We start from the raw sequence: 27,037 nt of genomic DNA, 5'->3' as shown, positions 1-27,037 counted from the left end.
AGGGGCTCTGCTTGTATTATGAGATTGGGATTTATAATCTGCATCCCAACTTGATTCTTCTTGTCTCCACCTTCATCCATCTTTGCGAAGCCTATGGTGGCTTCCAGCCCCATTTCGACCTCTTTCGCCATCTGTTCTGTCTGCGAAAGAAAGGGAGCGGCGGCTCGAAGATAGCCGAAGGCGTATACCTCAATCTATGTGACGGTATGAAGGCCCAGTACTTGCACTGCCCCTGGAACACATCACTGGACGAATGGTACAAGAAGTGGTTCTACATCCACAAAGAGACAAACACGATCACCCTATGCGACATGGGGTTGATTCTAGAGAAGAAGAACAGCTGGTCGGAGAAGCCCGAGCACTTGGAATAGGTCGCTGAACTGCTCAGGATGATCCTGTGGGGAAAGCTGGATGGTCCAAGCGTGGTCGGGAACTTCATTAGCTGAAGGATCCAGCCCTGCTAGAAGAGGGTACATCCTAGATACGAATACCAGGGGAGCGCAGATCCAATGAGGACCAGGAAAGAGGCGCTTGACAAGATCAAAGTCAAGGCCAGGATTGGGGAGCTATTCAACTTAACTGATCCCAATTATGTCAGGTTAAGCAACATCGAGCATGCCTTCAAGCTGGCCCGACCTCCCCCAAAGGTAAATGATACTTCCTTGTACCTGTAGAGTTATGCTGTAACAAAAATTGACTGTGTTGTCGACTTTATGTTTCCCAGAGTAATGGTCGTGATCAAGCAGCAGTGTTTGTGTCTCTACCCCCTAGTGTGGATTGGCCACAAGTTGCCAGCCCAACCGCCCAGACCAGTGCCAGGACCAAAGACGTCGACTGGGCGGTACTTGGGGTTGGGGAGGAGGCAACGGCTAGGGCTGCTGGCAAGCGGCCAGCGGCCAACAAATGTCATCAGGCCATCTTCCCCCTTTCAGATGATGAAACAGAGGATGCGGACATCTTCTGACTCATCCCTTGAAAGAGGAGACAAATGGAGTCAACGGAGCAGGGTGGCTCCTCTATGCAAGCAGTGATCGCATCACCGACCACTGCAACATAGAGGACAAGCGGAGAAAGGGTTGAGCACCAAACCCCGGCGCCAGTACTGGTCGTGGAAAAAGACCCGGTGGAACCCGTCGAGCATGTGGAGCAAGCGTGGTCGAAGAGACGCTCATTCGCCACGTCATTCTGTGCTTCCAAGCTATAAGTATTTGTAACCTTGATGTAAGCTTACAATTTGTATTGAATAATACTATCTTCTAAACTTTTCTCTGATATATTAGGTTGATGTCCACCGAAAATCCTGACCAGCTAGCTGAGTGTGGCATGACTTCACCAGTAATGGTGGGAAAAACTGCCCAGCAGCCAGCCGTGGAGGAACCTGTGGAAGAAAATCCACCGGCACCTCAACAGATGAGCGACCAGATGATAGTCCCCGAGCAACTGGTCGAGAAGAGAGCTGAGCCAAGTACAAGTGCTCTGAGCACTAACCCTGTAGAGGGGGACACTTCAGCACTAAGGGGACCAGACCAAGCTGAGGAGCAGTAGCTGGAGGTGGCACAGAGCACGCTTGCCGATGCTACAGCTCATGGGAAAGCCATAGTGGTTGCAGAGACTACAGACTCTAGACCAGCGCCACCTCCAGAACAAGAGGCCAAAGAGGACGAAGTAGAAGAGATCCTAGGCCATCCCCAAGACAAACGACAACATGTATATGTGTCGTGCTGGCGGAACGACGAGTGGGTTATGCATGAAGAAATCCTAGAGGTCGAAGAGACCCTAAAAGTTGAACGAGCAGCAAAGCGTCTGGTGACAGAAGTCTAGGTATGTTTGGTTTGACCACTTGATCCTGCTATTTAGTTGAACTGTCTAACTTAGTTTGTTTATATACAGGACTTGATGAAGACCGCAAAGTACCGAAAGAGGTGCTTCGACCAGATTGAGGGAATCACGGCCAACAATAGAGAACTAGCGGACAAGGTGGAATGCTTGCACCGCCAACTTGAAGCCACCGACCAGGAGAGGACGGAGCAAGAGGCACAGAACTAGAACCTGGCTGGCCAGCTCAGTAACAAAGAGCAGGAAAAACAAGTAAGTTTTCACTTATCATAGCAAGTGCAGGACACGTGTTGTTGCATTGTTAGTAGTGACAGCTGTAGTGTAGGCTTAGAAGCCGAAGTAACCCGCCTCCAGGAGGAGAATAGCCGTGTGACCGCAGAGTGTGGTCGCCTAAAGGAGGACAACGAGAAACTGGTGCGCAACCAGTCTCAACTCTAGGACCGCACAACTAAGATGAAGGAGGAACTGAAAAGTAAGTGTTCTAGACCACCTTTCTCATTCTGTTGCCCGCCTTATCTTGTCATGCCGTTACATGTTGATGTCTTGTACGGTTTGTAGTTTTAAAAGTCAATGCTAAGAAACATCTAGAGGCCATGATGAAAGATCGTGACAGCTAGAAGGCACGATGCCTAGAGACCACCGAGGATCGGGATACATGGAAGAACTGGTGCCAGGAAGTGGCAACTGGCATTTTGCCCGTCCTTGACCTTATCAACCCGGCGCTCATAGAGGAAGAGCCAAGGACGCCCCAACTCGGACTGGTCAAGAGATGCAGAAAAGTATGGGGATGGTTCCAAGAGTTCGTGAAGGAGGCAGGTGAGTACACAGGTGCCCATGTGCTAAGTATGGTGCGTGCCCACTACCCCCTGATCGATCTTAAGTGCCTGGAGGCTAGATACCCGAAGGAGGTAGACCCAGGCAAGGCTGAGGAGCTTTGGATGGCCTAGCTGGACCTGTCGTCAAAGATAATTGGCGACATTAACCTATGTGGAGGTGGGACGGCACCTGTATAGGGTACGCCATCGACAAGTCAGCTGGAAATGCCATCAGTTGCAAGCCAAACGACGAAGCCTGTGGTCTTGACCAGCCAGGCATCGACGGGGCCATCCCCTTCAGCTCGACCAGCACAAGAGTCCCCGAGACTCGAGTAGGATATCAGAAGCAGCGAGCAGTAGGTGCCGCGTGCCCCGACCAGTCAATGTAATAGGCTTAGAGCTGTAGAAGGAGGACATAGTTGTATTATTATAAACTTGGGCCTCTTCAGGCAAGCTTGTAATAACATAACTGTATATCATCATAAGCTTGTTTGCTTTGTATAAAACGTATTTAAGCTTGAGACTCATGTTGGTGTAACTAAGTGAGAACATGTTAACGTTTTGTTTAGTTGTACCATTTTGCTCGACACATCATCCCGAAAAGTTTGTGCGGCCCTAGTTTGCCATGTGGTCGGAGTGTGAGGTGCGTGACCTGTACACACATAGACATGGACAAGTCAAACCAAGGGGGACCTGCCGATCACCCATAACATAGAGAGCGGATTCCATGCATGTGTTGGGAGGAACCAGAGACAGGGCCTGCTCCGAAAACCGTAGGAGTGGTGGTCGGCTTTTACTGGCTAAGTTAGAATAACCATAAAATTCAAAGTGATACATTAAAGTGGTCGGAGGAATCATAACAGCTTTATTAAAGTAAATCGAAAGTACAAGAGGAGTACATATCTCAATAGTTAAGCATAGAAACGTCTAAGCTTGTCGATGTGCCACAAGTTTAGTACGTCCGTACCGTCCAGGTGAGCTAACCTATAAGACGTTGGTCGTGTGACTTCCTTGATCATGAAGGGCCCCTCCCATGGGGTTGCGAGTTTATGGACACCAGCCTAGTTCGTCTTCCACTTCAGGACCAGGTCCCCGACCACAAAGAACCGCTCTTTAACGTTCTTGTTGTAGTACCTGCGCAAAACAATGAGGTATTTGGCCGTACGTACACAAGAATCGAGCCGCTTCCCTTCTGCGCTATTCACTTCTAGCTCCCGTACTTCATTGACCTTGCCTTCATCGAAGTTCTCTACCCATGCTGATCTAAAAGCTATATCTGCAGGGAAGACTGCCTCAGCACCGTAAACCATAAAGTATGGCGAGACGCTGGTGTTACGACTAGGCTAAGTTCTGAGGCCCCAGACCACGGCTGGTAACTCTTTGAGCCATCTTTCGGGAGCTTTGTCATTTTCTCTATACATCCTCTTCTTCAATGCGTCCAAGATCATGCCATTTGCCCACTCGACTTGTCCATTAGCTCTAGGGTGCGCCACCGAGACGTATTTTACTACTATGCTCCTTTCATCGCAGAAGTCCCAAAAAGCGTTCCCGGTGATCTGAGTACCCAGATCAGTGATGATGCTATTGGGTATGCCGAAATAGTGGATGACCTAGTCGAGGAACGTGATAGCCTTTTTTGAGGATGCCTATACCAAAGGTATGTATTCTATTCACTTAGAAAATTTGTCGATCAGCACAAAGACGCATGTAAATTTCCCTGGAGCCGGTTTGAAGGGCCCGATCATATCTAGTCCCCAACATGCGAAGGGCTAGGAGGCTGGTATTGTCTGGATCTCATATGCTGGTATGTGGATTCTCTTGGCGAAGAACTGACAACCCTCACAGTGGCGGACTAGCTTCTCTACATCGGCTACTGCTGATAGCCAATAGAACCCTGCTCGAAAAGCCTTATCGACCAGCGTTCTTCAGGCTATGTGGTTGCCGTAGGAGCTAGAGTGGATTTGGTCCAGGAGATGTTTGCCATCCTCCTGGGTTATACACTTCATCAAGATTTCCTCCTTTGCGTTCTTGTGCCATAGCTTGCCATCGATGAGCAGGTACTGCTTACTACGACGCATCAGGTGCTCATTTTCTATCCGATCAGTGTAACCACTGCCATCTGTTAGGTACTTGATGAAAGGTATTCTCTAGTCAAGCTCATGAATGGTCGAAGGCGGCTCGACGGTGCTTGACGCCGGAACCGTAGCCACCAATTGCTGGACTGGAGGCTTGTCTGCCGTGGAATCTTCCTCTTCGATGAAAGGCGTGAGCAGGTCTTCGATGAATACGCCATGTGGGATTTTTGCTCGGGGTGATCCTAACTTTGACAGTGCATCCGCTGCTTGATTCTTGTCCCGGACCACGTGTATGTACTCGATGCCATAGAACCTGCCTTCTAGCTTTCTGATCGATTTGCAGTATGCATCCATCTTTTTGCTGGTTGTGTCCCAGTCCTTGTTGAGTTGGTTGATGACCAGAGCAGAGTCTCCATAGACATAGAGACATTTAACACCAAGCTCAACCGCAATGCGCAAACCATGTAGGCATGCTTTGTACTCGGCGGCATTATTAGATGCTGGGAAATAAATCCTAAGGACGTACCGGAGCTGCTCCTTGGATGGTGACACAAAAAGGACTCCTGCTCCTACACCATCAATGTTGAGAGAGCCGTCGAAGTACATCGTCCAATACTCGTCGGATCCGGGAGAGGCAGGCGTGCTTAAGTCTGTCCACTCGACGATGAAATCGACGAGTGCCTGAGACTTGATTGTAGTGCGGCTTGCAAACTCCAAGGAAAAGGGGCATAGCTCCATTGCCCATTTGACGATGTGCCCATTTGCATCCTTGTTGCTAATGATGTCTCGTAGAGGGTACTCAGTTATGACCACCACACGATATCCGTTGAAGTAGTGTTTCAACTTTCGGGATGTTATCAGTATGGCGTAGATCAACTTCTGAATCTATGGGTACCTGGTCTTGGACTCATTGAGTACCTCACTAATGAAATAGATTGGTCGCTGTACCTTGTAGACATGACCGGGCTCGTCTCGCTCGACCACCATGGCCGTGGAGACCACTTGATTAGTAGCCGCAATGTAAAGTAGGAGTGTTTCATCTTCTCTTGGAGCAGTGAGGACCGGAGGTGACATAAGGTATTGTTTCAGCTATGTGAAGGCAGCGTTTGCTTCCTCTGACCACTCAAACTTTTTGAATGCTTTGATTAGTTTAAAGAACGGTAATCCTTTTTCACCTAATCTTGATATGAAACGGCTGAGGGCGGCCATGCATCCGGTAAGCTTCTGAACATCCTTCACCTTTTTGGGTGGCTTCATGTCCAAGACAGCTTTGACTTTCTCCGGGTTAGGGAATATGCCATCGTGACTGACGACGTTGCTGAGTAGTATGCCAGAAGAAACACCAAAGATGCACTTCTTTGGGTTTAACTTCCACTGGAATGTGTTAAGGGCTGCAAAGGTGCGTTCCAGGTTGTCAACAAGGGTATGTGCTTCCTTGGTTTTAACAACTATATCATCAACATAAGCCTCGATGAGGTTGTCTTTTATCTCGTCTTTGAGGCAAGCTTATATAGCGCGTTGGTAGGTAGCCCTGGCGTTCTTGAGCCCAAACGACATGGTCATGTAGCAGTAGGCGCCGAAGGGCGTGATAAAAGATGTCTTGATCTGGTCATCCTTTTTGAGAGCGATCTAGTGATAACCAGAGTAGCAATTGAGAAAGGAAAGCAGCTCACAACCAGCAGTTGAATCTACAACCTCATCTATGCGAGGTAAGCCAAAGGGGTCCTTAGGGCAGTGTTTGTTGAGATCAGTGTAATCAACGCACATTCTCCATTAATTATTCTTTTTGCGTACAAGAACCGGGTTGGCTAACCACACCGGATGATATACTTCTTTGATAAATCCGGCTACCAAAAGCCATATAACTTCTTCCCTAATCGCCTCCCTTTTGTCGTGAGCGAACCGTCGTAGCTTCTGCTTGATAGGTTTGGCCTTGCCGTTGACATTCAAGGAGTGCTCGATCAAGTTTCGAGGTACACCGGGCATGTTAGCAGGTTTCCATGCGAACACATCCACGTTGCTCCTCAAGAACCTGACGAGCGCGTCTTCCTATTTTGGATCTAGGTTGGCCCCGATAAGGGCCATTTTGCTGGGATCACCGTCGACCAGCTGGATCACCTTGTGCTCCTTGGACTTGATGTTCTTGCGTGGAGCCTCGAGCTCCAGGATCTCCAGGTGGTCGGTCGAGGTCTTCTTGGCATCGAGCATGGTCTCGCCCATGTGAATAGAGAGGTCGTGAGCCTCTGCTATTTTGAAACTGTCATCTTCATAGGTATAAGCTGCGTACATGTTGCCTCGAAGGGTTAGAACTCCTTTCTCGGTAGGCATCTTGAGCACCAGATACCTATAATGAGGTATGGCCATGAACTTGGTGAGCGACGGTCGACCAAGAATAGCATGGTAGGTGCCATCGAAGTCAGCGACCACGAAGTTGACGTAGTCGGTGCGGAAGTGGTCTGGGGTCCCAAACTACACAGGTAGCGTGATCTGCCCGAGAGGTGTAGAGCTCTGTCCGGGGAGAACACCCTAGAACTATGCCTCGTATGGCTTGAGGTCTGCCTGAGCTACCTTCAGGGTGGGCAGACTGTTCTTAAACAGTATATCGATGGAGCTGCCGCCGTCGATCAGTACTCTATCGAACTGAACCTTGTTGATACAAGGATCGAGGACCAGGGGAAAATGCCTTGGCTCAGGTATTGCAGCCCATTGGTCCTTTCTACTGAAGGAAATTTCACGGTGAGACCATGGAGGGAGCCACGGATCAGTGAGGAGGTTGTCGGTGTTGGCCACGTTCAAGCAAGCAGGGCGAGCAGCTTGCATTCTCGTTTGGTCTCGATGGACACTTTGCCTCCAATGATGGTGTGTATGCAATCGGTTGCTTTACGTACTTGTGACGAGAGTTTGCATCATCGTGGTCGTTATCCTCGTTGCGCTATTCCCCTGCGTCGTTAGGCTTGTCGGATGTATCCGAAGCCTGTTGATGCGTGTAGATAGACTTGAGAATACGGCAATTCTCCATGGTATGGTTTGACTTAGGATGGAGCTAGCAGGGCCCTTTCAATGCTTTGGCGTAGTTGTCTTCATAGTTACGATGTCCGCCACCCTTTTTAACGGTGTTGACTTCGCCATCGTCTTCCCGAGCACGCTTGCTCCTATAATCATCACGGTGGTTACGCCGCTGATTACGTTGGTCACGGTGGTCACAGGAGTCATTGCGCTGGTTGCGGTGGTCAAAATTGTTGTTCCGACCATGGTTGCCATGGTAGTCGTCGCGGTGTGGGGGGTGGTCAGAGCGTGGAACCCTTACTGCTTCTTCAATAATTATCTTTTTAGCATCGTCGGTGTCCGCATATTTCTTAGCGGTGGCCAGGAGCGCTGTGTCCGATTCAGGTCTCTTGCGGAGGAGCTTGTCCCTTAGGGCATCGTGGAAGCGGAGGCCAGTGATGAAAGCCTCGATTGCCTCATTGTCGGAGATTGATGGGACCTTGATGTGCATCTCCAAGAAACACCGGACGTACTCACACAGTGGCTCATCTTTTTGATCTCGAATCCATTGCAGATCATATTTGTTGCCTGGTTGTTCACAAGTAGCAATGAAGTTGTCGATGAAGGCTTGCTTGAGCTCCTGCCAAGAGTCAAAGTAGTTCGCCGGCAAGCTGACCAGCCATTGGTGACCTGCATGGCCAACAATGACTAGGAAATAGTTAGACATGATGTGCTCGTCAGCCATGGCTGATCTACACGTAGTTTCGTAGAGCATGACCCATAATTTGGGGTTTTCCTTGCCATCATACTTCTGAAGTTTCTCGAGCTTGAAATTCTTGAGCCATATGACTTGGCGAAGGTGTGGAGTAAACTGCTTCAAACCCGGTGGGCCGTGGGCAGTGTCATATTCCATACGGCGATAACTTTCATGGGATGCTCGATCATCGGCTCTCTAGTTGATGTGAGCATGTAGATCACGTCCATCGAGGTAATGGCAGAGATCGTTATTGCCATCATGGCGATCTTGATTGCCATCTGGATTAGCCCTGTGACCATGGTTATCGTGGCGATTATCGTGGTTGTCTCGGCGGTTATCGTCCCGAACGTCGCGGTGGTTGTCGTCCCGATGGTGGTTGTCATCCTAGCCACCATCATGGCCACCATTTCTGCCTTGACGGTTGTCTGATGGGTCGTTGTTGCACGAGCCACATTGGTTGAGTGGCTGTGAGCGACTTGGGTGCTGGAGTCTATGGCTTGACTCGACTGAGACAGATGGAGCCCGGGCTTGGTTTACAATCTCTGTGGTTTGGGCCATAGCAGCCGTCAGATAGGCTTGTATTTCATCGCGAACTGCTTGGGTTTCCGGGGTGTTGGGTAGCCATTGCATTGTCACCATGGCAATGGCTACATTGGTGCTTGGAGTCCTGAAGACCTGTTTGTCCCCCACCCCATCGAAAGCATCATTGAGGTCACATGGCTGGACCCTTATGCATTGTGCCTCCTGGTCTACTTTGGCTTCGATTTGTCGGTGATTAAACCGGTCAATATTGCATGCTTCGTGTGCAGTCTTTTCTTGTTCTATTTCACCAACTACTGGCGGTTCGTCATTGCTGACAACATGGATCAAATCCCCTTGTCTTGGCGGGAAAGACGGGAATTGTGAGAACCCTGGGGCATGGTCTAGGATATCCCGATCGTATTTGATGCCTTCATCTTCATGATGCTGAAGCTCGGTGTGGATAGGTGCATTAGATGCAATGCTAGACGAGGAGCTGGAGTCGTCCTCTTGGACTGTGTAGATGGATCCTTCTTGATAATCTTCAATCCGGATCATGTTGACGAAGTTGCGTGCTTTCGGCCGAGGTCGGTGCATAAAACACAGATCCCAGCAGCGTTGTAGGTTATACGCATAGCTAGAGGCAGCATTTTGCAGGCCATAGGGCTGGACCTAGTGGTTCTCCGTCGAGGCTTCGTACTCAGAGAGTCGGAGAGCCGGAGACCCATTGCGAAGGTTGGCCGGCGACGAGCGAAGCGCCCTTTAGGAGTAGATATGACCATGAGATCTATACCAAGTCGTGCAGGACGACTGGTTCGAGCTGGTCGGGTAGATCTGTTATGGGGAGCGATTACCTACTCATTAGGTTGACTTTGAATTGTACTTACCAGAGCTAGGGTTTCAGCAAGTTTGGTGCCGACCCGATCGATGGAGTCGAGCAGGTCGGTGTTGTCGATCTGCTTCCCTTTATAGCGGAGAAGCGGATGATGAGTTGTCAGCATGGCTGAAGATGATGCAGGCGTGGTCAGAGCTAGATGTACCATGGTCGGAGCCAGATCCATCGTGGTCAGAGCCGTATCCATCGTGGTCGGAGCCGTATCTGCCATGGTCAGAGCCGTAGCCGATGCAGGTGAAGCAGTGGTCGGTGCAGACTAAATCCACACCTCCTCTGGGGTCATGGCGATGAAGTCATCGGAGCCAGTGGTCTAGGTGATCTGGCCAACAGTGAACGTGAGGCCGTTCGACGTAGCCATGGAGCCAGAGATGATGACCATCTTGTTTGCTTGGAGAGTAGTACGCACACCCCCTACCTGGTGCACCACTATCAACGAAATATAGTCGGTAGTCTACCTAGGGGTATGCCCAAGGTAGTAGATTGTCGGCAGATAGATGCGCAAGTCACAAACAAGACAGTGACGTAAGACAGACATGAGGTTTTATCTAGGTTCGGCCGCTAAGAAGGCGTAATACCTACGTCCTACGCCTGATTTGTATTGCTGTATGTCAATGAGAGATGTTTTTAGAGGGGTCCCCTGCCCACCTTATATAGTCCGGGGGGCAGGGTTATAGATCTAGAAACTAATCTTAGCTAGTTACAATTGTCATATGTGGCTGGATAAGGATTCCTATTCTAACCGACCAGTATCTTGCTTGATTGCCAAATCTGCCTTGACTCCTTGCGCGGGACTCCGATCAGGTTGGCCGGGCCGCGCGTCGTCTTTTGGTGGACTAGACCCACTGATCTAGGCTGGCCCAAGCCTAGCTGTAAGGGTATAGAGGTTAATACCCCCACACACGCCGACTCCGTCACGAATGACAAGCTCAGGTCCTGATCAGACATTTCTGATTGAAGCTCTCTGAGCCCTATCACTCAAAGCTATCAAAGGTAAACACTGTAAAACCCCCTCTATTTCTTTATAATCATTTCATACATCCATACACGCATTTCATACCATACGCCTAAACCCCCCGAACGGTTAGGGCATGAACCGCCAGGGGGCTCAGGAACTAAGCATCGCACATGCAGCGAAATGCATCCAGAACGCTCTGTGTTGCGCCACGAAGCGGTGGCATGCCTCATTTGATATGAGAAACCAAACAGAGCCAGGGGAGAAAACCATAGATGAGCACCGTGCGGCCTTTGCCCAGTCTGGCAAACCGGGTCATCTCAACCTTCTCGTTTGATCCTAAACCTCTCGCCAAGCCCACAGAATCTCTATCGAGGGGAGGCCATAAGGCCACCTGGGTCAGTCTCCGAAATGACCTAGGCATCTACCGGGCTATAGGTAAAGGAGTAGTGGAATGTCACAAGAGGGCTATGTTGACCCCATCACGAACTATGGACCCAGATTCTGCTCGATCACACCCGTTAGCGAACTCACCGAACTAGTCTTCGAGCCCAAGCGATCGGGACAGGCGATGAAACTCAGCCCCTCCGGTTGTGAGGAATTGGATAGGGTAGTGCAAAATGACTCACACCAACCCCCGTGAAGGCCCGACAAGGCTTGGGGGCTCAAATGCCATGGGACCACGACTCCAAACTCGCGTCGATAGGATCGGCGACATCCGGCTATGGCTCTTGGGACCGTGACTCCTAAACTCACGTTGACAGGATAGGCGACATCTGACTACGGCTCTTGGGACTGCGACTCCTAAACTCGTGTTGATAGGATAGGCGATATCCGGCTATGGCTCTTGGGACCGTGACTCCTAAACTTGTGTCAACAGGATCGGCGAAATCCAGCTATGACTCCTAGGACCACGACTCCTAAACTCACGTAACGACTTCCTAAACTAACTAAACTAACTCTCTCAATCCACGGCGTGCATCGATGTCAGGGTCCATTCATAAACTCTGCCTCACCCGATCCTGCAACGCGCATCGACGCCAAAAGATCAGTGAGCTCTGACACAACCGAACCGAGCTATCTCCACCCTCGGCATGCATCGACGCTAGGGTCCATTCATAACTCTGACTCACCCGATCCCATGGCACGCAATGACACTGTGGTTAAATAAAATTCCATCTCAAACTAAAAAACACGCATACACGCCTACTGAGGCAACACCCCTAGCCGGTTCGGCCCAAACCGCCTAGGGCTCGGGGGCTACACCCATGGGTGCGCTCGCGCGCACCTGCCGACAAAATAGAAAAACATCCCCCGTTAACAAACTCAGAAGCACCCCCCAGACGGTTCGACACGAACCACCTGGGGGCTCGGGGGCTACACCCGTAGGTGTGCTCGCGCGCACTCACCGGCAAGATAAAAATCCCCTAGACAATTCTGCTCGAATCGCCCAGGGGCTCGGGGGCTCCTGTCGGGTTCATAAACCCGGGGTCCCTCGGGGACTGGCTTCCATGCCAGGGCTCAACCCAGGAGGATGGCCTTTTCTTCCTCTAGACCGGCCTAAGAGTCTAAACTCAATAGATCGAAGCACTCGCTTTAGGCCCTGGTCATGTCCGGCCCATCTTTCTAACCAGAGCACTAGCTTAGGCTCAGGCCAACTCCGAATGGCATCTCTGATTGGAGCGCTAGCGTCAGGCCCCAGCTGCCTTCACATGGCCTCCACTCGAAAAGCCTAACCCGAGGACCGCCTCTGACTCCGACCCCGTGTCTCTGACTAGGGTTCGTAGAAAACCCTGCCCATCGCTATTCTCCGACTCGCGCGCCAGAACTGACTGGAGCCATCCGACTAGGGACGCCCGCTCAGAAAGAACCAGGAGGCATACGAAGGAAGGCAAGACAGGGCTCGCAAGTCAAACCATAGCACCAGGAACCATACCCTATGGAACAGTACTTTACAGCCGCCCTGCCACAAACAGTATTGTAGGCGCCCACAATTACCTCTACAGTATTATAGGCGCCGGTCAAAAACACCCATACGGTAAGACCCCCATATGCCTCTAGGCATCAACAGTATTATGGGTGCCAGAATTCACCGTACCAGGTGAACGTGGTAAAGTCGTGCCTCCAGTCGGTGAGACAACCTTTTTTGCAGGTACCAATGTCCTCTAGTCTTAAAGAAAGCAGCTCAACCTCCCACGTGTACCTAACATTCTACAGTGACATCAACAGTATTATGAGTGCCCACCATTATCCTGTCCCCATTGGCATAGGCAACAAGGCTTAGAAACATCCGTACTCACTCTCCCTCTCACTTGTAAAGCCATCCCCTTCTTCTATAAAAGGGGATGTGCTCCCTCCAAACACAGACGGTGAACCCAAGTCGACTTCTTTAAGTTCAGGTTCATTAGATCAATAGCTCGCAACCCCTCAAGCACACGCTTGGACAATTCGTTTATAGCATAGCTCCTGTCAATCTCGGCCCATCCGACCGAGCCGACCAAACACCCCATCTCTCTGTCTCTCATTTGTAACCCCACTACAGACTTCGAGCACCTAGGCTCGGGAATAAAGTCACCGACCGACCCACACTGGACGTAGGGCACGTTGCCTGAACCAGTATAAATCCCGTGTCATTGAGTGCTAGGCCACCTTCGATCACAACGTACAGTAAAACTATAAATATTTACTAGTTGATCACTTTCTGCACCGACAGTAACTTTGTTTTAGTGATGGAACTACTTCGTTCGGGGAAGCTTGTCCCATCCGTTCCTTATTTTTATCTTAGCATAACTTTGTTTTTTATTCTTTTCTTTTTCGCACCTGCTCATTCGTACCATAGGCTGCAACCTTAAGAGCCCAGGCATGGCCTGCTGAAAGGTCCTAATATGGCTAGAGGGGGGTGAATAGCCTATTTAAAAATCTACAAACCAACTAGTGCAATTTGATTAGTATAACAATAGCAAAATACAAACTTGCTCTAGCTCTACAAGGGATGCAAGCCACCTATCCAAGAATTCTAGTTGCTATAATCACTAAACACACAATTTGCTATGTCACTACTCACTAAGAGCTCTCACACTTACTACACTAAAGAGCTCCACTAGACGAACTTAAACTACAAAGCAAGCTCTCAATTCTAGCTACACTAAAGAGTTTGCTACAACTAGTTTGTAAGAATATAAATGAGGTAGGATGATTATACCATCGTGTAGAGGAGTGAACCAATCATAAGATGAATACTAAATCAATCACTAGGAGAATACCAAAGGGTAAGAGACAACCAATTTTTCTCTCGAGGTTCACGTGCTTGCCGGCATGCTAGTCCCCGTTGTGTCGACCAACACTTGGTGGTTCGGTAGCAAAGAGGTGTTGCACGAACCTCATCCACATAATTGGACACTATAAGAACCTACCCACAAGTGAGGTAACTCAATGACACAAGCAATCCACTAGAGTTACCTTTCGGTGCTCCACCGAGGAAGGCACAAGACCCCTTACAATCACCACGATCAGAGCCGGAGACAATCACCAACCTCCGCTCGATGATCCTCGCTGCTTCAAGCTATCTAGGTGGTAGCAACCACCAAGAGAAACAAGTGAATCCCATAGCGAAACATGAATACCAAGTGCCTCTAGATGCAATCACTCAAGCAATGCACTTGGATTCTCTTTCAATCTCACAAAGATGATGAATCAATGATGGAGATGAGTGGGAGGCTTTGGCTAAGCTCACAAGGTTGCTATGTCAATGCAAATGGCCAAAAGAGTGAGCTTGAGCTAGTCATAGGGCTTAAATAGAAGCCCCCACGAAATAGAGCCGTTGGCTCCTCAGTCCACTAAAAAACAGGGTGACCGGATGCGCCGGTCAGATCGACCGGACGCTGGACTCCAGTGTCTGGTCACGTGATGCGTGCCATGTATCCCCTGCTTCAAACACTAACCGCCTGATCTTAATGGTCATCAGTACATTTAAGTTGTGACTGGACTCGTTGCTTTGAAGTGACCGGACGTAGGATCCCAGCGTCCGGTCGTTTCTAGTAAGGTATCAGTCACGACCGGACACGTTTGGTCACCACCGACTGGACACACCCAGCATCCGGTCACTCACTGTCTCCTCTGTGCGCCGCCATGTTAGCATAGGCTCTGAGCGTCCAGTCACCCTTCGCGCCAGCGTTCGGTCACAAGACCGAGACAACGTGCTCACTACTGCTACTGACCATACGTAGGACCCCAGCGTCCGGTCACTACGTGACCAGTGTCCGGTGCATTCTATGAAACCTTGTCTTTTCTATCTAGGGCACTGGTGGCACCGTCGGGCTATCCGCACTCCACCGGTGAAGTTTCTTACCCTTGCTCAAAAGTGCCAACCACCAAGTGTATCACCTTGTGCACATGTGTGTTAGCATATTTTCATAAATATTTTCAAGGGTGTTAGCACTCTACTAGATCCTAAATGCATATGCAATGAGTTAGAGCATCTAGTGGTACTTTGATAACCGCATTTCGATATGAGTTTCACCCCTCTTAATAGTACGGCTATCAATCCTAAATGTGATCACACTCACTAAGTGTCTCGATCACCAAAACAAAAAATGGCTCCTACCACTTATACCTTTGCCTTGAGCCTTTTATTTTTCTCTTTCTTCCTTTCAAGTCCAAGCACTTGATCATCACCATGGCATCGCCATCATGTCATGATCTTTATTTGTTTCACCACTTGGAATATGCTACCTATCTCATAATCACTTTGATAAACTAGGTTAACACTAAGGGTTTCATCAATTCACCAAAACCAAACTAGAGCTTTCACCCACGAGGCTTAGCTGCTCATAACCATAGGTAGAGGCGGGGTGCGATCGATCGAAATATTTAAAGCAAAGTTACGTAAGGTAATTTAAAGGAACAGATTACCCTTTCGTTTGGGTAAAAAAAAGGTATTTACCATATGATAGTAAAAAAGAGCGGTGGTATTGCACCCCATTTACCATATGATAGTAAAAAAGAGGGGTGGTATTGCACCCCCGTGGAGCCCCCGAGCGACCCAGGCCGAAAGTGTTCGGCTTGGGGCGCTTTATAGGAGCAAACGTTAAGTAAAAATGGTAAGACTAAATTTTTAGAGGAAGAAACGACGTAGATGTTCGCTGTTCCAAGTGTTGGTGAGAGCGTCGCCGTTGTCGTTCTTCAGTTGGTAGGCGCCCGGTCGAATCACCTCGGTTGCCATATAGGGGCCTTCAGTCGTCCGGATCCTTGCCCGCCACGCCCCCTTTTTTGGCTGCTGCCTCCTTGCATTTTCCTTCCTTCGGCCCACCGGCCTATCGTAGAAAGCACTTGAGGAGCTCATAGTCCTTGTAGAGGTGCTTGATGGGGTAGGCGTGGTTGGTACATGGGCTCTCCATGAGCTCATTGAAGTGGTCAGACAGGCCCTACTAGGGCTGCTTGCCCATGGGATTAGCCGCGGCAACCAACGCGGGGTTGGCCAGTCGACGCCGATCGTTCTTGTTTTTTTTGCCCCTCTATGTGGAGGGGCCCTCGTCCTGGTCCTCGCTCTTGGCCTTGCCTTTGTCCCGGACTCCGTTGAAGACCACTCCGATCGTCTCCTCGTTGGAGGCGTGGTTCGTGGCGACGTCGAGCAGGTCACGGGTGGTACGAGGCTTCAGGAAGCTAAGCTTGTGGATTAGAGACTCGCAGGTTGTCCCGGAGAGGAATGCGCTGATCATGTCCGCGTCGATGACATCAGGAAGAGAGTTGCACCACTTTGAGAACCTATGGATGTAATCCCATAGGGACTCGTTGGGCTCTAGCTGGTAGCTCTTGAGGTCCTAGGAGTTCCTAGGGTGAACATACGTCCCCTGAAAGTTCCTGACGAAGACCCTCTTGAGGTCCGCCCAGTCACGGATGCTGTTGCACGGGAGGAATTCGAGCCAAGCTTGAACATGTTCTCCTACGTAAATAGGGAGGTACTGAATGATGAAGTGGTCATTATCCACTCCACCGGCTCGGCAGGCGAGCCAGAAGTCTTCAAGCCATATGCCTGGGTTCGTCTCGCTGGTATATTTGGTGACGTTGGTAGGCGGTTGGAAGCTTTGTGGGAACAATGCTCTTTGGATGTGTCGGCCGAAGGCCTGTGGTCCCAGACCATCTGAGCTGGGACTCCAGTCGTCCGGCTGGTGACCACGTCTAGGGTGCATTTCACCAATCCCCACGATGGTCCGATCGGGGTCTGTGTCACTTGCCCTCACTGTCGCTCGGTGGACGTCATCATCATGCTAGGCCCGACGTCGATTGCTGATGATGCTGTGAGCGTCTTGGTTCTGCCTGAGTCGCTCGTGCACAGGGGGTCGGTGTGGAGCGGGTGCTAGGTTAGACCATGGTGCTGCTACGGCCTCCTGTGCCGTGCTCAGCGGCTGTAGTGGCGAGCGGATGGAGCGATTTGTCTGGTGCGTCTCCACTCCCTTGGCGGGGAGAGAGGCCACGAGTTGGTGTTGCGATACGGAGCTTTCTACCTATTGAATGGTGATGGTCTCCACCAGCGCCCGGAGGTTCTGGTGGACCACCTGTTCTTGGGGGTCGACAGGTTTGGGAATGCCGCGTAGAAGCATCGCCACAGCGGTGATGTTCTGGTCGGCCTGAGCGAACTATGGGGGATCGTTCCCTCCATCCATGATGTTGAGCCAGACCTAGCGGGCGTGCCCCCTGGCGCCGCGCCGAGTTACGCGCACGGGGCGCAGCGTGGTGCGCTGAATGTGCGGGCATAGCATGGTGCGTCATGGCAGCTGGTTCTGCCGCCGTTGTCGTAGCTCCTCATCATGCTCTTGTGTGAGCGCGAGGGCCCCCGCATGAGGGTCCGGAGGGGTGTGAGTCTACAAGGACTCCGCTACCATCGGTGGCTATCCCGGAATATCCACCATAGCACACTCCCAGGACTAACGGTGGTTAGGTGCTATGTCACCGATGCTGGAGCTGTCACTCTCAACCTTGTCATCTACGAGTTCGTAGAAATAGGTGGGAGCATAGATCGCCATCCTTATAATTTCGGATATGAGAGGAGGGGGCATCAACATTTTTTGGAGCCCTAGGCATACGCGTCCGCAGGGGACGCGAGGCCATAGGGGAACCAGTCGTACAGTGGTTACGGTGCGGACAACATGGTCCCTCTGGATAATCGGTAGAAGATAGTACATAGCGAGTAAATAACAACATGCACATTACTCACAGTGGGGTTTGAATAGGGAGTTTACTTGGAATGAAGCGTATGCACCTCGTTGAAGTCGTCGTGTGTTCCGGAGCCGATGGAGGGCGCCCCTCCAACGAGCGCCGGAACAAGTGCCTCCTCGTGGAGGTGTAGTACGCCGAGCCGGTCGACGACGAAATCTAGGCTTCTGAAGAGAAAGGCTTGGGATGGCTTGAAGATGGGTGGAACCCACATCTCAACAGGTGGGAGTGCGGGAAACTCCAGTGAGTCGAAGCGAGTTGTATTGCTTGAGCCCACCATGGCGAAGATGGCGGAAAAGTGGGCCATCCGATGACCAAAAGTGTGAACGTACACCGTCTTCCCCATGGACAGCGCCAACTGTCGGAGCAAAAAGTGACCAACACGTAAATATTTGTAGTTTTGCCGTACGTTATGATCGAATGTGGTCTAGCACTCAATGACACATGATTTATACTGATTTAGGCAATGTGCCCTACGTCCAGTTTGAGTCGGTCGGTGACTTTTGTTGTGGGGTTACAAACGGAAGGGAGAAAGATAGGGGGTGCAAGCGGTCCGGTCAGACTTTGGACTAAATGGCTAAGAGTTACGGGAGCTCCGCTATGCGCTAAGTGTTCGAGTGTGTGCTCAAGTGTCTGAACCTAGTGGTTCTATTGTTGTGTGTGAGTGAACTGATAGAGCTATCTGTTGGGAGAGAGCGCATCCTCTTTTATAGACGAAGAGGATGGCCTTATAAGTGTGTGTGTGAGAGAGAAAGTGTACGTATGCTAAGTCTTGTTGCCCACGTCGTCGGGTACCAGATGATTGTAGACACCCATAACACTATTAATGTCAGATGCATGTGGGAGGTTGTGTCGTCTTCTTCTGGTATGGCAGACGTCGGTGCCTGTCATACTGTTGATGTCCAGAGGTATGCAAGGGGTTTTACCGTCCTCATCCGGTATGGGAGTTTTGTGTGCGCCCACAACACTATAGAGCAAATGTCGACGCCCACAACACTGTTTGGGTGCTGACATGCCTGTTGGTACTATTCTGTAGGTGTGTAGGGTACGGTCCTCGGTATTGCTGTTGACTTTTGAGCGTCCTGCTTTACTTGCTCCGCCCGTTTTCTGGTCCTTACCGAGCGGGCGTCCCTGGTCGGTTGGTCCCAGTCGGCTCCAACTGTGCCAGTTGGAGAAGAGATATAAGCAGAGGTTCGGTGTATCCCTGGTGGGAGAGGCGGACCAGAGTCGAAAGCGGTGTTTTGGCCTGGCCTTCCGATCGGAGAGGCGGGCCAGAGTCAGAAGCGAAGCCTTCCGATCGGAGAGGCGGGCTAGAGTCGGAAGCGGGCGTCGTTCCTCTTTGGCCAGGCCTTCCAGTCGGAGGCTGGTTCGCCCTTCTGTCCTGTTTGTTAGGTTTTTGGGCCAGCCTAGGAGTTGCGCATCGTTCGTAGCATCGTCTGCTGGGCCGAGCTTTTGCTGGAAAGCTGATCTATGAGGAACCCTAAATTTATAAACCCGACAACCATTTTCCAATCCCTCTTGATACCTAGAACCCAAACATGCCCTTATACAGTATGATCAAAACAAAATGTAAAATATTAACGGATCATAGATCAGTTAATTAGGTTTTTTATGGTAAAACCTACTCATCAGGCTTTAAGTCCTCGACTAAGTATGGGTGCTCGTATTTTTCTGAATTTATTTTAGGATTTAACGATGCTATGCCTTCAGTGGTATGTGCCCCTCGACAGTGAAGCATCGATGATGACTTCATAAATCTTGAGATCTGCCAGCGTAGTTCTTCGAAGGTGTTTATAGTGATGAGTGTACATGCGTGGTGTGAACGTACGTGTTGTACTGTACAGTATAATTTTAAAAAACAAAATGTAAAACGGATAAGAGAAGGTCGGTCAGCCACGCACTCGCGGGGACGGAAGCACACCAACGAGCTTGCAGATCCCCCATGGCAAGCTCCACCTCCCTCCTTCCCCTTCTCGTCCCCGCCCCTGCCTGTCGCCACCGCTTCCACACGTCCACGTCCGCATCCCCCCGCCACCTGCGCCCCTCCCATGCTCCTCGCCTCCTCCGCGCTGCCCGGCGTCGACACTCCGACGCCGTCGTTGTCGTCCCAGATGCCCGCCCCTGGGTCGGCGATCTCTCGGGCGCCGCCGCGTCCTACCGGGACGGAAGCGAGGAGGACGAAGACGACGCAGATGAAGAGGAGGACGAAGACGAGGACCGCAGCCTGGACCTACTGGCCCGGTTCCTGCACTCCGTGTTCAGGAAGGCCTCCCGCCGCGCGCGCCGCGCTGCCAGGTCCGTGCTGCCGCCTTCCGTCCCCGCCGAGCTGGTCCGTTCCCCTCTTCGTTTATCTTCTCTATTTTAGTTTTCTGTTGGAAATTGGCGGTGCGGTCTCGGTATTGGGCTTGATCTGGTGGTGCCCATGCGTGTGTAGGTGAAGTTTTCGGTCAATGGCGTGCTGGTGCTGACGTCCTTATGGATCCTGAAGGGTCTTCTCGAGGTGAGCGATTCATTCATATGCTCAACTATTTGATGGTCTGGTCTGCTTCGTACCAATTGTGAGCATCACTTTTCAATGCTTGTCTCGTGATCATGCCGTCGGTGAAGTGTTGTGTTTGCAACATGGATAACAGTGTCATTTGTTCTTCTGAAGGGCATCTTGGTTCAGGGAAGTATCTAGTTCATGTTGATGAGGCATCCTTTGCATTCTGCTTAGAGAACTCTTTTTCAAATTTGGCTGTTGGATGCTTTGATTCTTAAAACTGTGGATTGATGCTAGGATTATTAGTTGTGCTGTCATATGGTTAGAGTTGTATACGACTATACGTTATGCTCAATTAGTTGGATATGTATTTCACAATAAACCAGGCGGCAGGGGATTACCTTAGGTCTTCAGCAAAATGAAAAATAGTTTCAGACAGGAAGCATAAGGCTTACTGGATGATAAAGGTCTTGAGCTTTTGAGATAGCTCAAGCTTTAGCACAGATAATGCATAGGCACAAGATAATCAAGTAGAACTAGCTAAAATAGAAGGATGCATCACTCAAAGTCAGCTATTGCCTCTTGCAGTTCATCAGGTAAGGTACCAGAGGGTCGTCTTCTACTGTTGTACAGTAGTAAGCTTGAGCTCGGCTCATACACCATGCAGCATCTCCTCCTTGTTGTGCCTGGCTATTAGTCATCCTCTAGATGAACATGCTTGGATGACTATGGAGCATGTATGCATAGCATGTAGGCACGGGCTGTCCATTTAGGGCACGTTTGGTTCCCTGCATGAGGCTCATCCAGGCCCACTAGATGCAACTTTCACGTGTTTGGTTTCCTGGTCTGCGGTTTCAGCCAGGCTGCTCCCGTGCAAAAGTCGCCCCTCGGCCTGGCTCACTCCATGCAGAAAAAATCTGCGTATCTGGCGATCCAGGCTCACTTCGGGCGCGTTTGTTTGCCTGGATCAGCCGGGCCACTGCGCCCGTGGGCTGCAACCCGGGGTGTTTGTTTGCCTGGACCGGATTGGGAGCCAGGCCAGCACGCCCATCAAAGCACCTCTAGGCCTGGCCCCGGAGGAACGAAAAAAAAATTCGTTCCTATGTGGGCCACGAGACAACGCTTCCATCACCTCCCTTACTGTCACCTCTTGCGACCTCGTCTTCTTCTCTCCACAGCGACGCCGCGGCACCGTTGCGCCACCACCCGACACCAGACAGGAGAAGCAGAGGAGCAGTTTCGCCGGCTCACGCGCGCCGCAGTACTAGAGGAGCAGCTTCGCCGGCGCAGGCCACTCGCCCAGGACGCGTCCCGAGGGGCGCCGCTCGTCGTAGCCACTCCGGCTCGGCCGGATCTGGGTGGTCGCCGGCCGGCCCCCAGCCGCCGCAACGCAGCCACGCAGGCTGTCGCTGGGAGCAAGCCGCGGGCGCGGGCGCCGCCGCCGCGCAGGCTGCCGCTGGCGAGCAGGCCGCAGGCGCGGGCCACGCTGCCCTGCAGGCCGTGGGCGCGGGCGCCGCCGCCCGCCGCTGGCACCACGCCAAGCTCCCCACATCCCCTTTCCCCTCCTCTCCACATTCCCTGCTCGTCGTGCCGGTGGCCTACTTGTGGTGGCGCCGGTGGTCTGAGCAGCTATGCCGGCGGTCGATGTAGGTATCCTTAGTGCTCGACATCGTGCCCACGGCCAGGATCGAGGGTGTCGCTCGCGGACGCCGATGCGTCGCGGGTGGCACCGTGGACGCCGGGGCTTGGTTTGGATGGGAACAAAGTCAAGCCTTGGGCTGGTGTGGCTGTGGCGCATGGCCATGACGTGGGTGACGGACACATCAGTGGCGACTGGGGCGATGTGAAGAGTTCGCCGGCAAAGGTGCCTATTCATGGTGGCGAAGCGGAGGTGCTCGATGAAATGGCAATGGGGGTGAGGAATCAGCAGCAGTGGTGGTAAGGCTGCCCATATGCCTGATGCAGGGTAATGATACACGATTGTACAGGCAAACAAACACCAGCTCGCTCTCAGCCAGCCCCTGCTACAACCAGGCAAACAAACAACTCCAGTTGCACCTCCTGGGCCTGTCCACCGATGCCCAGGCCCGGCTGGTACACGCCGGCCTCCCTGGTCCAGGGAAACAAACATGCCCTTCATGCAGGCAAGCGCACGGGGCCATGTGCACAGCGAGAGAACGAGTTGGCTGATGGCTGTCACGGGCAACCAAACAGGCTCCGCATCTGGCTTGGTTGTCTGAGTGCGGGCAATCAAACAACTGCTACTTGCATGTGATTGGCATGGCTACCTTGGGCCTGTATGGGTTGAGCGGACCAGGCTGGGAGGGGAAGGGAGCCAAACACGGCCGAAGCTGTAGGAAGGATGTGTATATATAAATCAGAAACGTGAACTGTAATTATCTAAGGCGTAAAATATAGTGAAAAACTGTTGCCAGATGTGAGTTTTTTTTTTTTGTTATGGTATATGCAGCTGAATAAACTCATAGAGTTCATAATATTATGTGAATGAGGGGTTTCTTATTTAAGTTTGGTACATGTTTGTACTGTTTGATTAGCCCATATAACACTCTGCATCTAGTATTTTTATAAGGTTTGAACTATTTTTACTTTCTAGCTACCTTTATTCTTGTTGGCACCTGCATTCAGACAATAACAATTTAAATTTCCATCCGTCGTCTATTTTAGTTGGGTTTATTCCTAAAAACTGGTTGCACAAGTGCAGATTACAGGTCTTGTGCAAGCCTTTTTATCTGAGCTTATCATTTATCACCCCAGTAGCCATTCTCAGTTGAGAATCAAAATAGAAAAATGTTTTATTAGCCCACCTTCCAATCAAATGCTCACTCAATCACTTTTAGGCTGCTGTTAATTAAATCCCGTCTGCAATTTGAGTATTTGAGCTTGTGCAATCAAAGCCCCCTACAACCATGTAATCGTCTAATTAGGCCCTTACTAAATATGATTGACGCAGAAGTAGGAACAATAGCACAAGAGATACTATTGTTTCCACAAAGTAAAGAACCATGAGCAGACTCACAAGTACCATCAATATCTACTGGAGGAGCAGCAATGAAGGTGGTAATAAGTATGGGAGTTGTGGTCAATAGGATATGGATCATCAAAATGCTGAACCGTTCAATGTAAAGATGGTTTTTTTAGTGCTACTATCCAGTTGCAGAAACAACCCCACAGGCTTGTGCTTTTACGTCTCTCTAAAATTGCAGTGATGGTAAAATCTTGGTTTATTCAAATTGAAGGACTCCCAAGCACACTGCATTAACTAGAAAGAAAATAGATAATAGAATGCTTGCCATTTGACATTCTGTCATATGGGGCTGAACTCTGCCTAAAGAAACAGCAAGACGAGTAATATGACAGTGTTAACACTAGATCTGAGATTTTTGGTGCTGGGCTAGGAAAGGCCCCCATTTTATTCTGGCCTAAATTTTACTGCACACCGAGGCCTGATACTGTGAGGCTATCAGACCTTTTACTGTCTAAAACTAATGAAACCGAGTTTCCATCTAGCTCCAGTTTATTTTGGGCTTGGCAATTACTGTCTTGGCACAGAATACCTATCAAGCTTGTTGGGCTGGACCTGGGTTCGGGCTTTAGCCAGGTTTAATTTGCTCTGTTCTTGTGAATTGGCGCAGCAGGTGAAATGGCCCTATCTATTCACTGTAAGCTTGGATTAACTTGTGGTTGTAGGAGTACTAGCTGACAAAGAAATTGGCAACAACCAGCAAAATGTCATGTAGGATCAAGACAAGCTTATAAGAACTATAAGTTTGGATTTAATTAGTTTGCTGGTTCAGTCCATATTGTGATAGAACTTAGGATCACCTAGGTGTAGATCAAGAGGGTATGTTCTTAGAAAACTTGGCATAAGCATCAAGTATGATCTACTGTATGAAAAATTAGAGGGAGAGAGGGGATAGAAGTCGCTGACCATCGGGCTTGGTGGAGGAGGAAGCCATGGCGGTGTCGGTAACGCTGGATGTCGGCGAAGGGAAGGAAGTGGCGTCTGGCGACGGTTCAGACGACGGGCGTGGCGCAGAGGCGGCGGTGGAGCTTCCCGTCGCTGTCAGTGCCTCCCTCTAGATCGGATTAGGGTTTGTAGGTGGGGTTTGTGGCGGCGGTGAACCTCGTACCTAGAGCCCGGCACCCACCTCCTTTTATATGGCGCTGTGCGACGGGGGCCCACCAACCATGACTTGGTTGGGCGCCCCCGATCAGGGCGCGGGATCAAGGCCCGACTCGGTCGTTGGACCGAGTCGGAGGAGATCAACCTAACATATTGAAGCCAACACATGCTGTTCATGTTATATTCCTGGTTACCACTTACCAGTCTTCTCCAACTGATGTCAGGTAGTGGCGGATCCGATGTATGTTTTCCATGTTGTGTTCAGGGTTACCAGTACTGACCCAAAACTTTTGTTCACATTAACCCAATTTACTTGGTCTTCCCCAACTGATATCAAGTAGTGGTTGATCTGTGCAGCAAAGACAGCAATTACTCCCTCCGTCCCAGAATATCTGTCGTTCTCGCTTCCCGAGAAACAACTTTAACAAAATATATATTAAAAAATATTATTATTTATGATACATAATTAGCATCATTGGAAAGATCTTTGAATCTAGTTTTTTAACAAATTTATTTGGAGACACAAATGTTGCACATATTTTGTACAAATTGAGTCAAAATCGTGGCACAGACACCGAAAACGACAAATAAATTGGGACGGAGGGAGTACTCAATTAGGGTAGGGGTTACGACTGCCTGATATGAGGTCATGCAAATGTGCAGCAGTTGCATCCACCAGCATGAGGTCAGATCTGTGTTTGAGACATTAAATAGGTTCACATTGGTCAGATTATTGGAAATTCCTCCTGACTGCATTTAGCCCTTGTTTAGTTCCAGGATTTTGGATTTTGGGGCTGCTGTAGCACATTCGTTTTTATTTGGTAAATAGTGTTTAAACATGGACCAATTAGGCTCAAAACGTTCGTCTCGCAATTTCCCACCAAATTGTGCAATTAGTTTTTCTTTTCGTCTACATTTAATGCTCCATGCATGGGCCGCAAACATTCGATGTAACAGGTACTGTAGCAATTTTTTGGAAGTTGGGGTGGAACTAAACAAAAGCTTAAATGGGCAGCACAGACAGTGGTTCTTGTCATGTACCTCTCAACGCTTTAAATATAATTCTAAAAAGAAATGCTTTAGATAGATAGAATGTCAGGTTCAGTTTGTTACCTGTACCTCTCATAAAGTTAAATGGGCAGCCCATAAAGTTAAGTTTGATTGTAGGCACTAGGCAAGATGAAGTCCATGGTTAAGTTTATTTGTCAGCTTAGAGAGCATCTTCAAATTTTCAGTGGCTGCATCATTAAAATATGATTTTCTGTGGAGCACTTAACAAAAGGTCTTGCATTCTATTGCATTGATGCTTGCTGCAGTTTTCATTCCTTGATTTCAGTAAAGCAGGTTCATATTTCGTGTGCGCAGGTGGTCTGCACATTTGGAAGCATGGTGTTTGCGAGCATCCTTCTTGTTCGTGGTATATGGTCTGGGGTGGCATACATCAGAGAAAACCGTTACAGCTACATCCACCGGATCGACAACGATGAGAACCGATGGAGCAGAGTGCAGACTGCTGCTTGATATTTTGCTTTCCTTCTGTATGAACAGACGCCACACCCTGCTTTGGCAGGCTATATAATACAAAAGAAAAAGATATGGTCAGCAATGAATAAGATGCTCCCCGGTCCAGTGCCAACTACGACGATTGTTATTGTTAGACCCTGCGGCCGAACGAGGATGAAACGAATCCACATGTACCTGCACAGAATAAGTGGTTCCTTTCGAGCTGGGCGCCTTGAGGATTGATGGTTGAGTTGATCATAGCTCATGCGTACAGTGCAGAGAAGAATGCAAATTGTGCTGAAGGATCGGGATGCTTTTGGAGGTGCCTGGTTGGGCTTGCGTCGGCCGTGTGCATGATGACTACGACCAGTCGACACCTACGCCCGCCGCAGATTTACAAGATCTCATGGCTGTATACGCAAAACTCTCGCTGGTTTAGAGTGCAGGGCATTGCAATTTTTATTTGGAACACGCAAAGAAAGTCAGAAACTTGTATGATGTATCTGATGTTTCATCACGTCACCGTTCTGACACGCAATGGACTCGATCACGGAAGTCCCACTAATAGGTTGTCTTCAGGATCGTGCCTGGGAGATCCGAGTCTGGCTAACCGTCCTCTTCTGATCCTTAAGAAGCTGTCGCCGCTTCCGCACTATTATCGTGACTCTGCAGTTGTTTTCTCTCCTTAAAAAATTTTCTGATAGCTAACTCGCTATCGCGAGGTGCCGTTGGCATACGGGCAGTTAGCTGGTGTTTTCGTGAGGCTGCAGCTGCTGACGACCTCACCTAACGCTGGTAAACTAATTCACCGTGATCCATCTGCTCCCTGAATTCTTCCGGTGGAGAAAAATTTAAACCTTCT

The 27,037-nt window shown here is 50.0% G+C and overlaps 1 protein-coding gene across 1 annotated transcript; it reads left to right on the top strand.

The window, feature by feature from the left end:
• The first annotated feature begins 19,924 nt into the window (after positions 1 to 19,924).
• LOC136549645 (protein SHORT HYPOCOTYL IN WHITE LIGHT 1-like) lies at positions 19,925 to 26,778 on the top strand. Its single transcript, XM_066541012.1, has 3 exons — positions 19,925 to 20,375; positions 20,481 to 20,546; positions 26,038 to 26,778. Exons 1-3 carry the CDS (start codon positions 19,989 to 19,991, stop codon positions 26,191 to 26,193), a joined length of 609 nt encoding a protein of 202 aa, XP_066397109.1. The 5' UTR covers positions 19,925 to 19,988; the 3' UTR covers positions 26,194 to 26,778.
• The last annotated feature ends 259 nt before the right edge of the window (positions 26,779 to 27,037 follow it).

The sequence above is a fragment of the Miscanthus floridulus genome, chromosome 1, assembly GCF_019320115.1.
Source record: "Miscanthus floridulus cultivar M001 chromosome 1, ASM1932011v1, whole genome shotgun sequence".
NCBI lineage: Eukaryota > Viridiplantae > Streptophyta > Magnoliopsida > Poales > Poaceae > Miscanthus > Miscanthus floridulus.
This window is presented reverse-complemented; position numbering and strand designations above follow the sequence as displayed.

Bases quoted from the DNA above. Each gene is read 5' to 3' on its own strand.
- LOC136549645 (XM_066541012.1), top strand. From the start codon at position 19,989: ATGGCAAGCTCCACCTCCCTCCTTCCCCTTCTCGTCCCCGCCCCTGCC. The intron at 20,376-20,480 runs GTCCGTTCCCCT...ATGCGTGTGTAG, and splicing joins CTTCCGTCCCCGCCGAGCTG to GTGAAGTTTTCGGTCAATGG. The intron at 20,547-26,037 runs GTGAGCGATTCA...TCGTGTGCGCAG, and splicing joins TCCTGAAGGGTCTTCTCGAG to GTGGTCTGCACATTTGGAAG.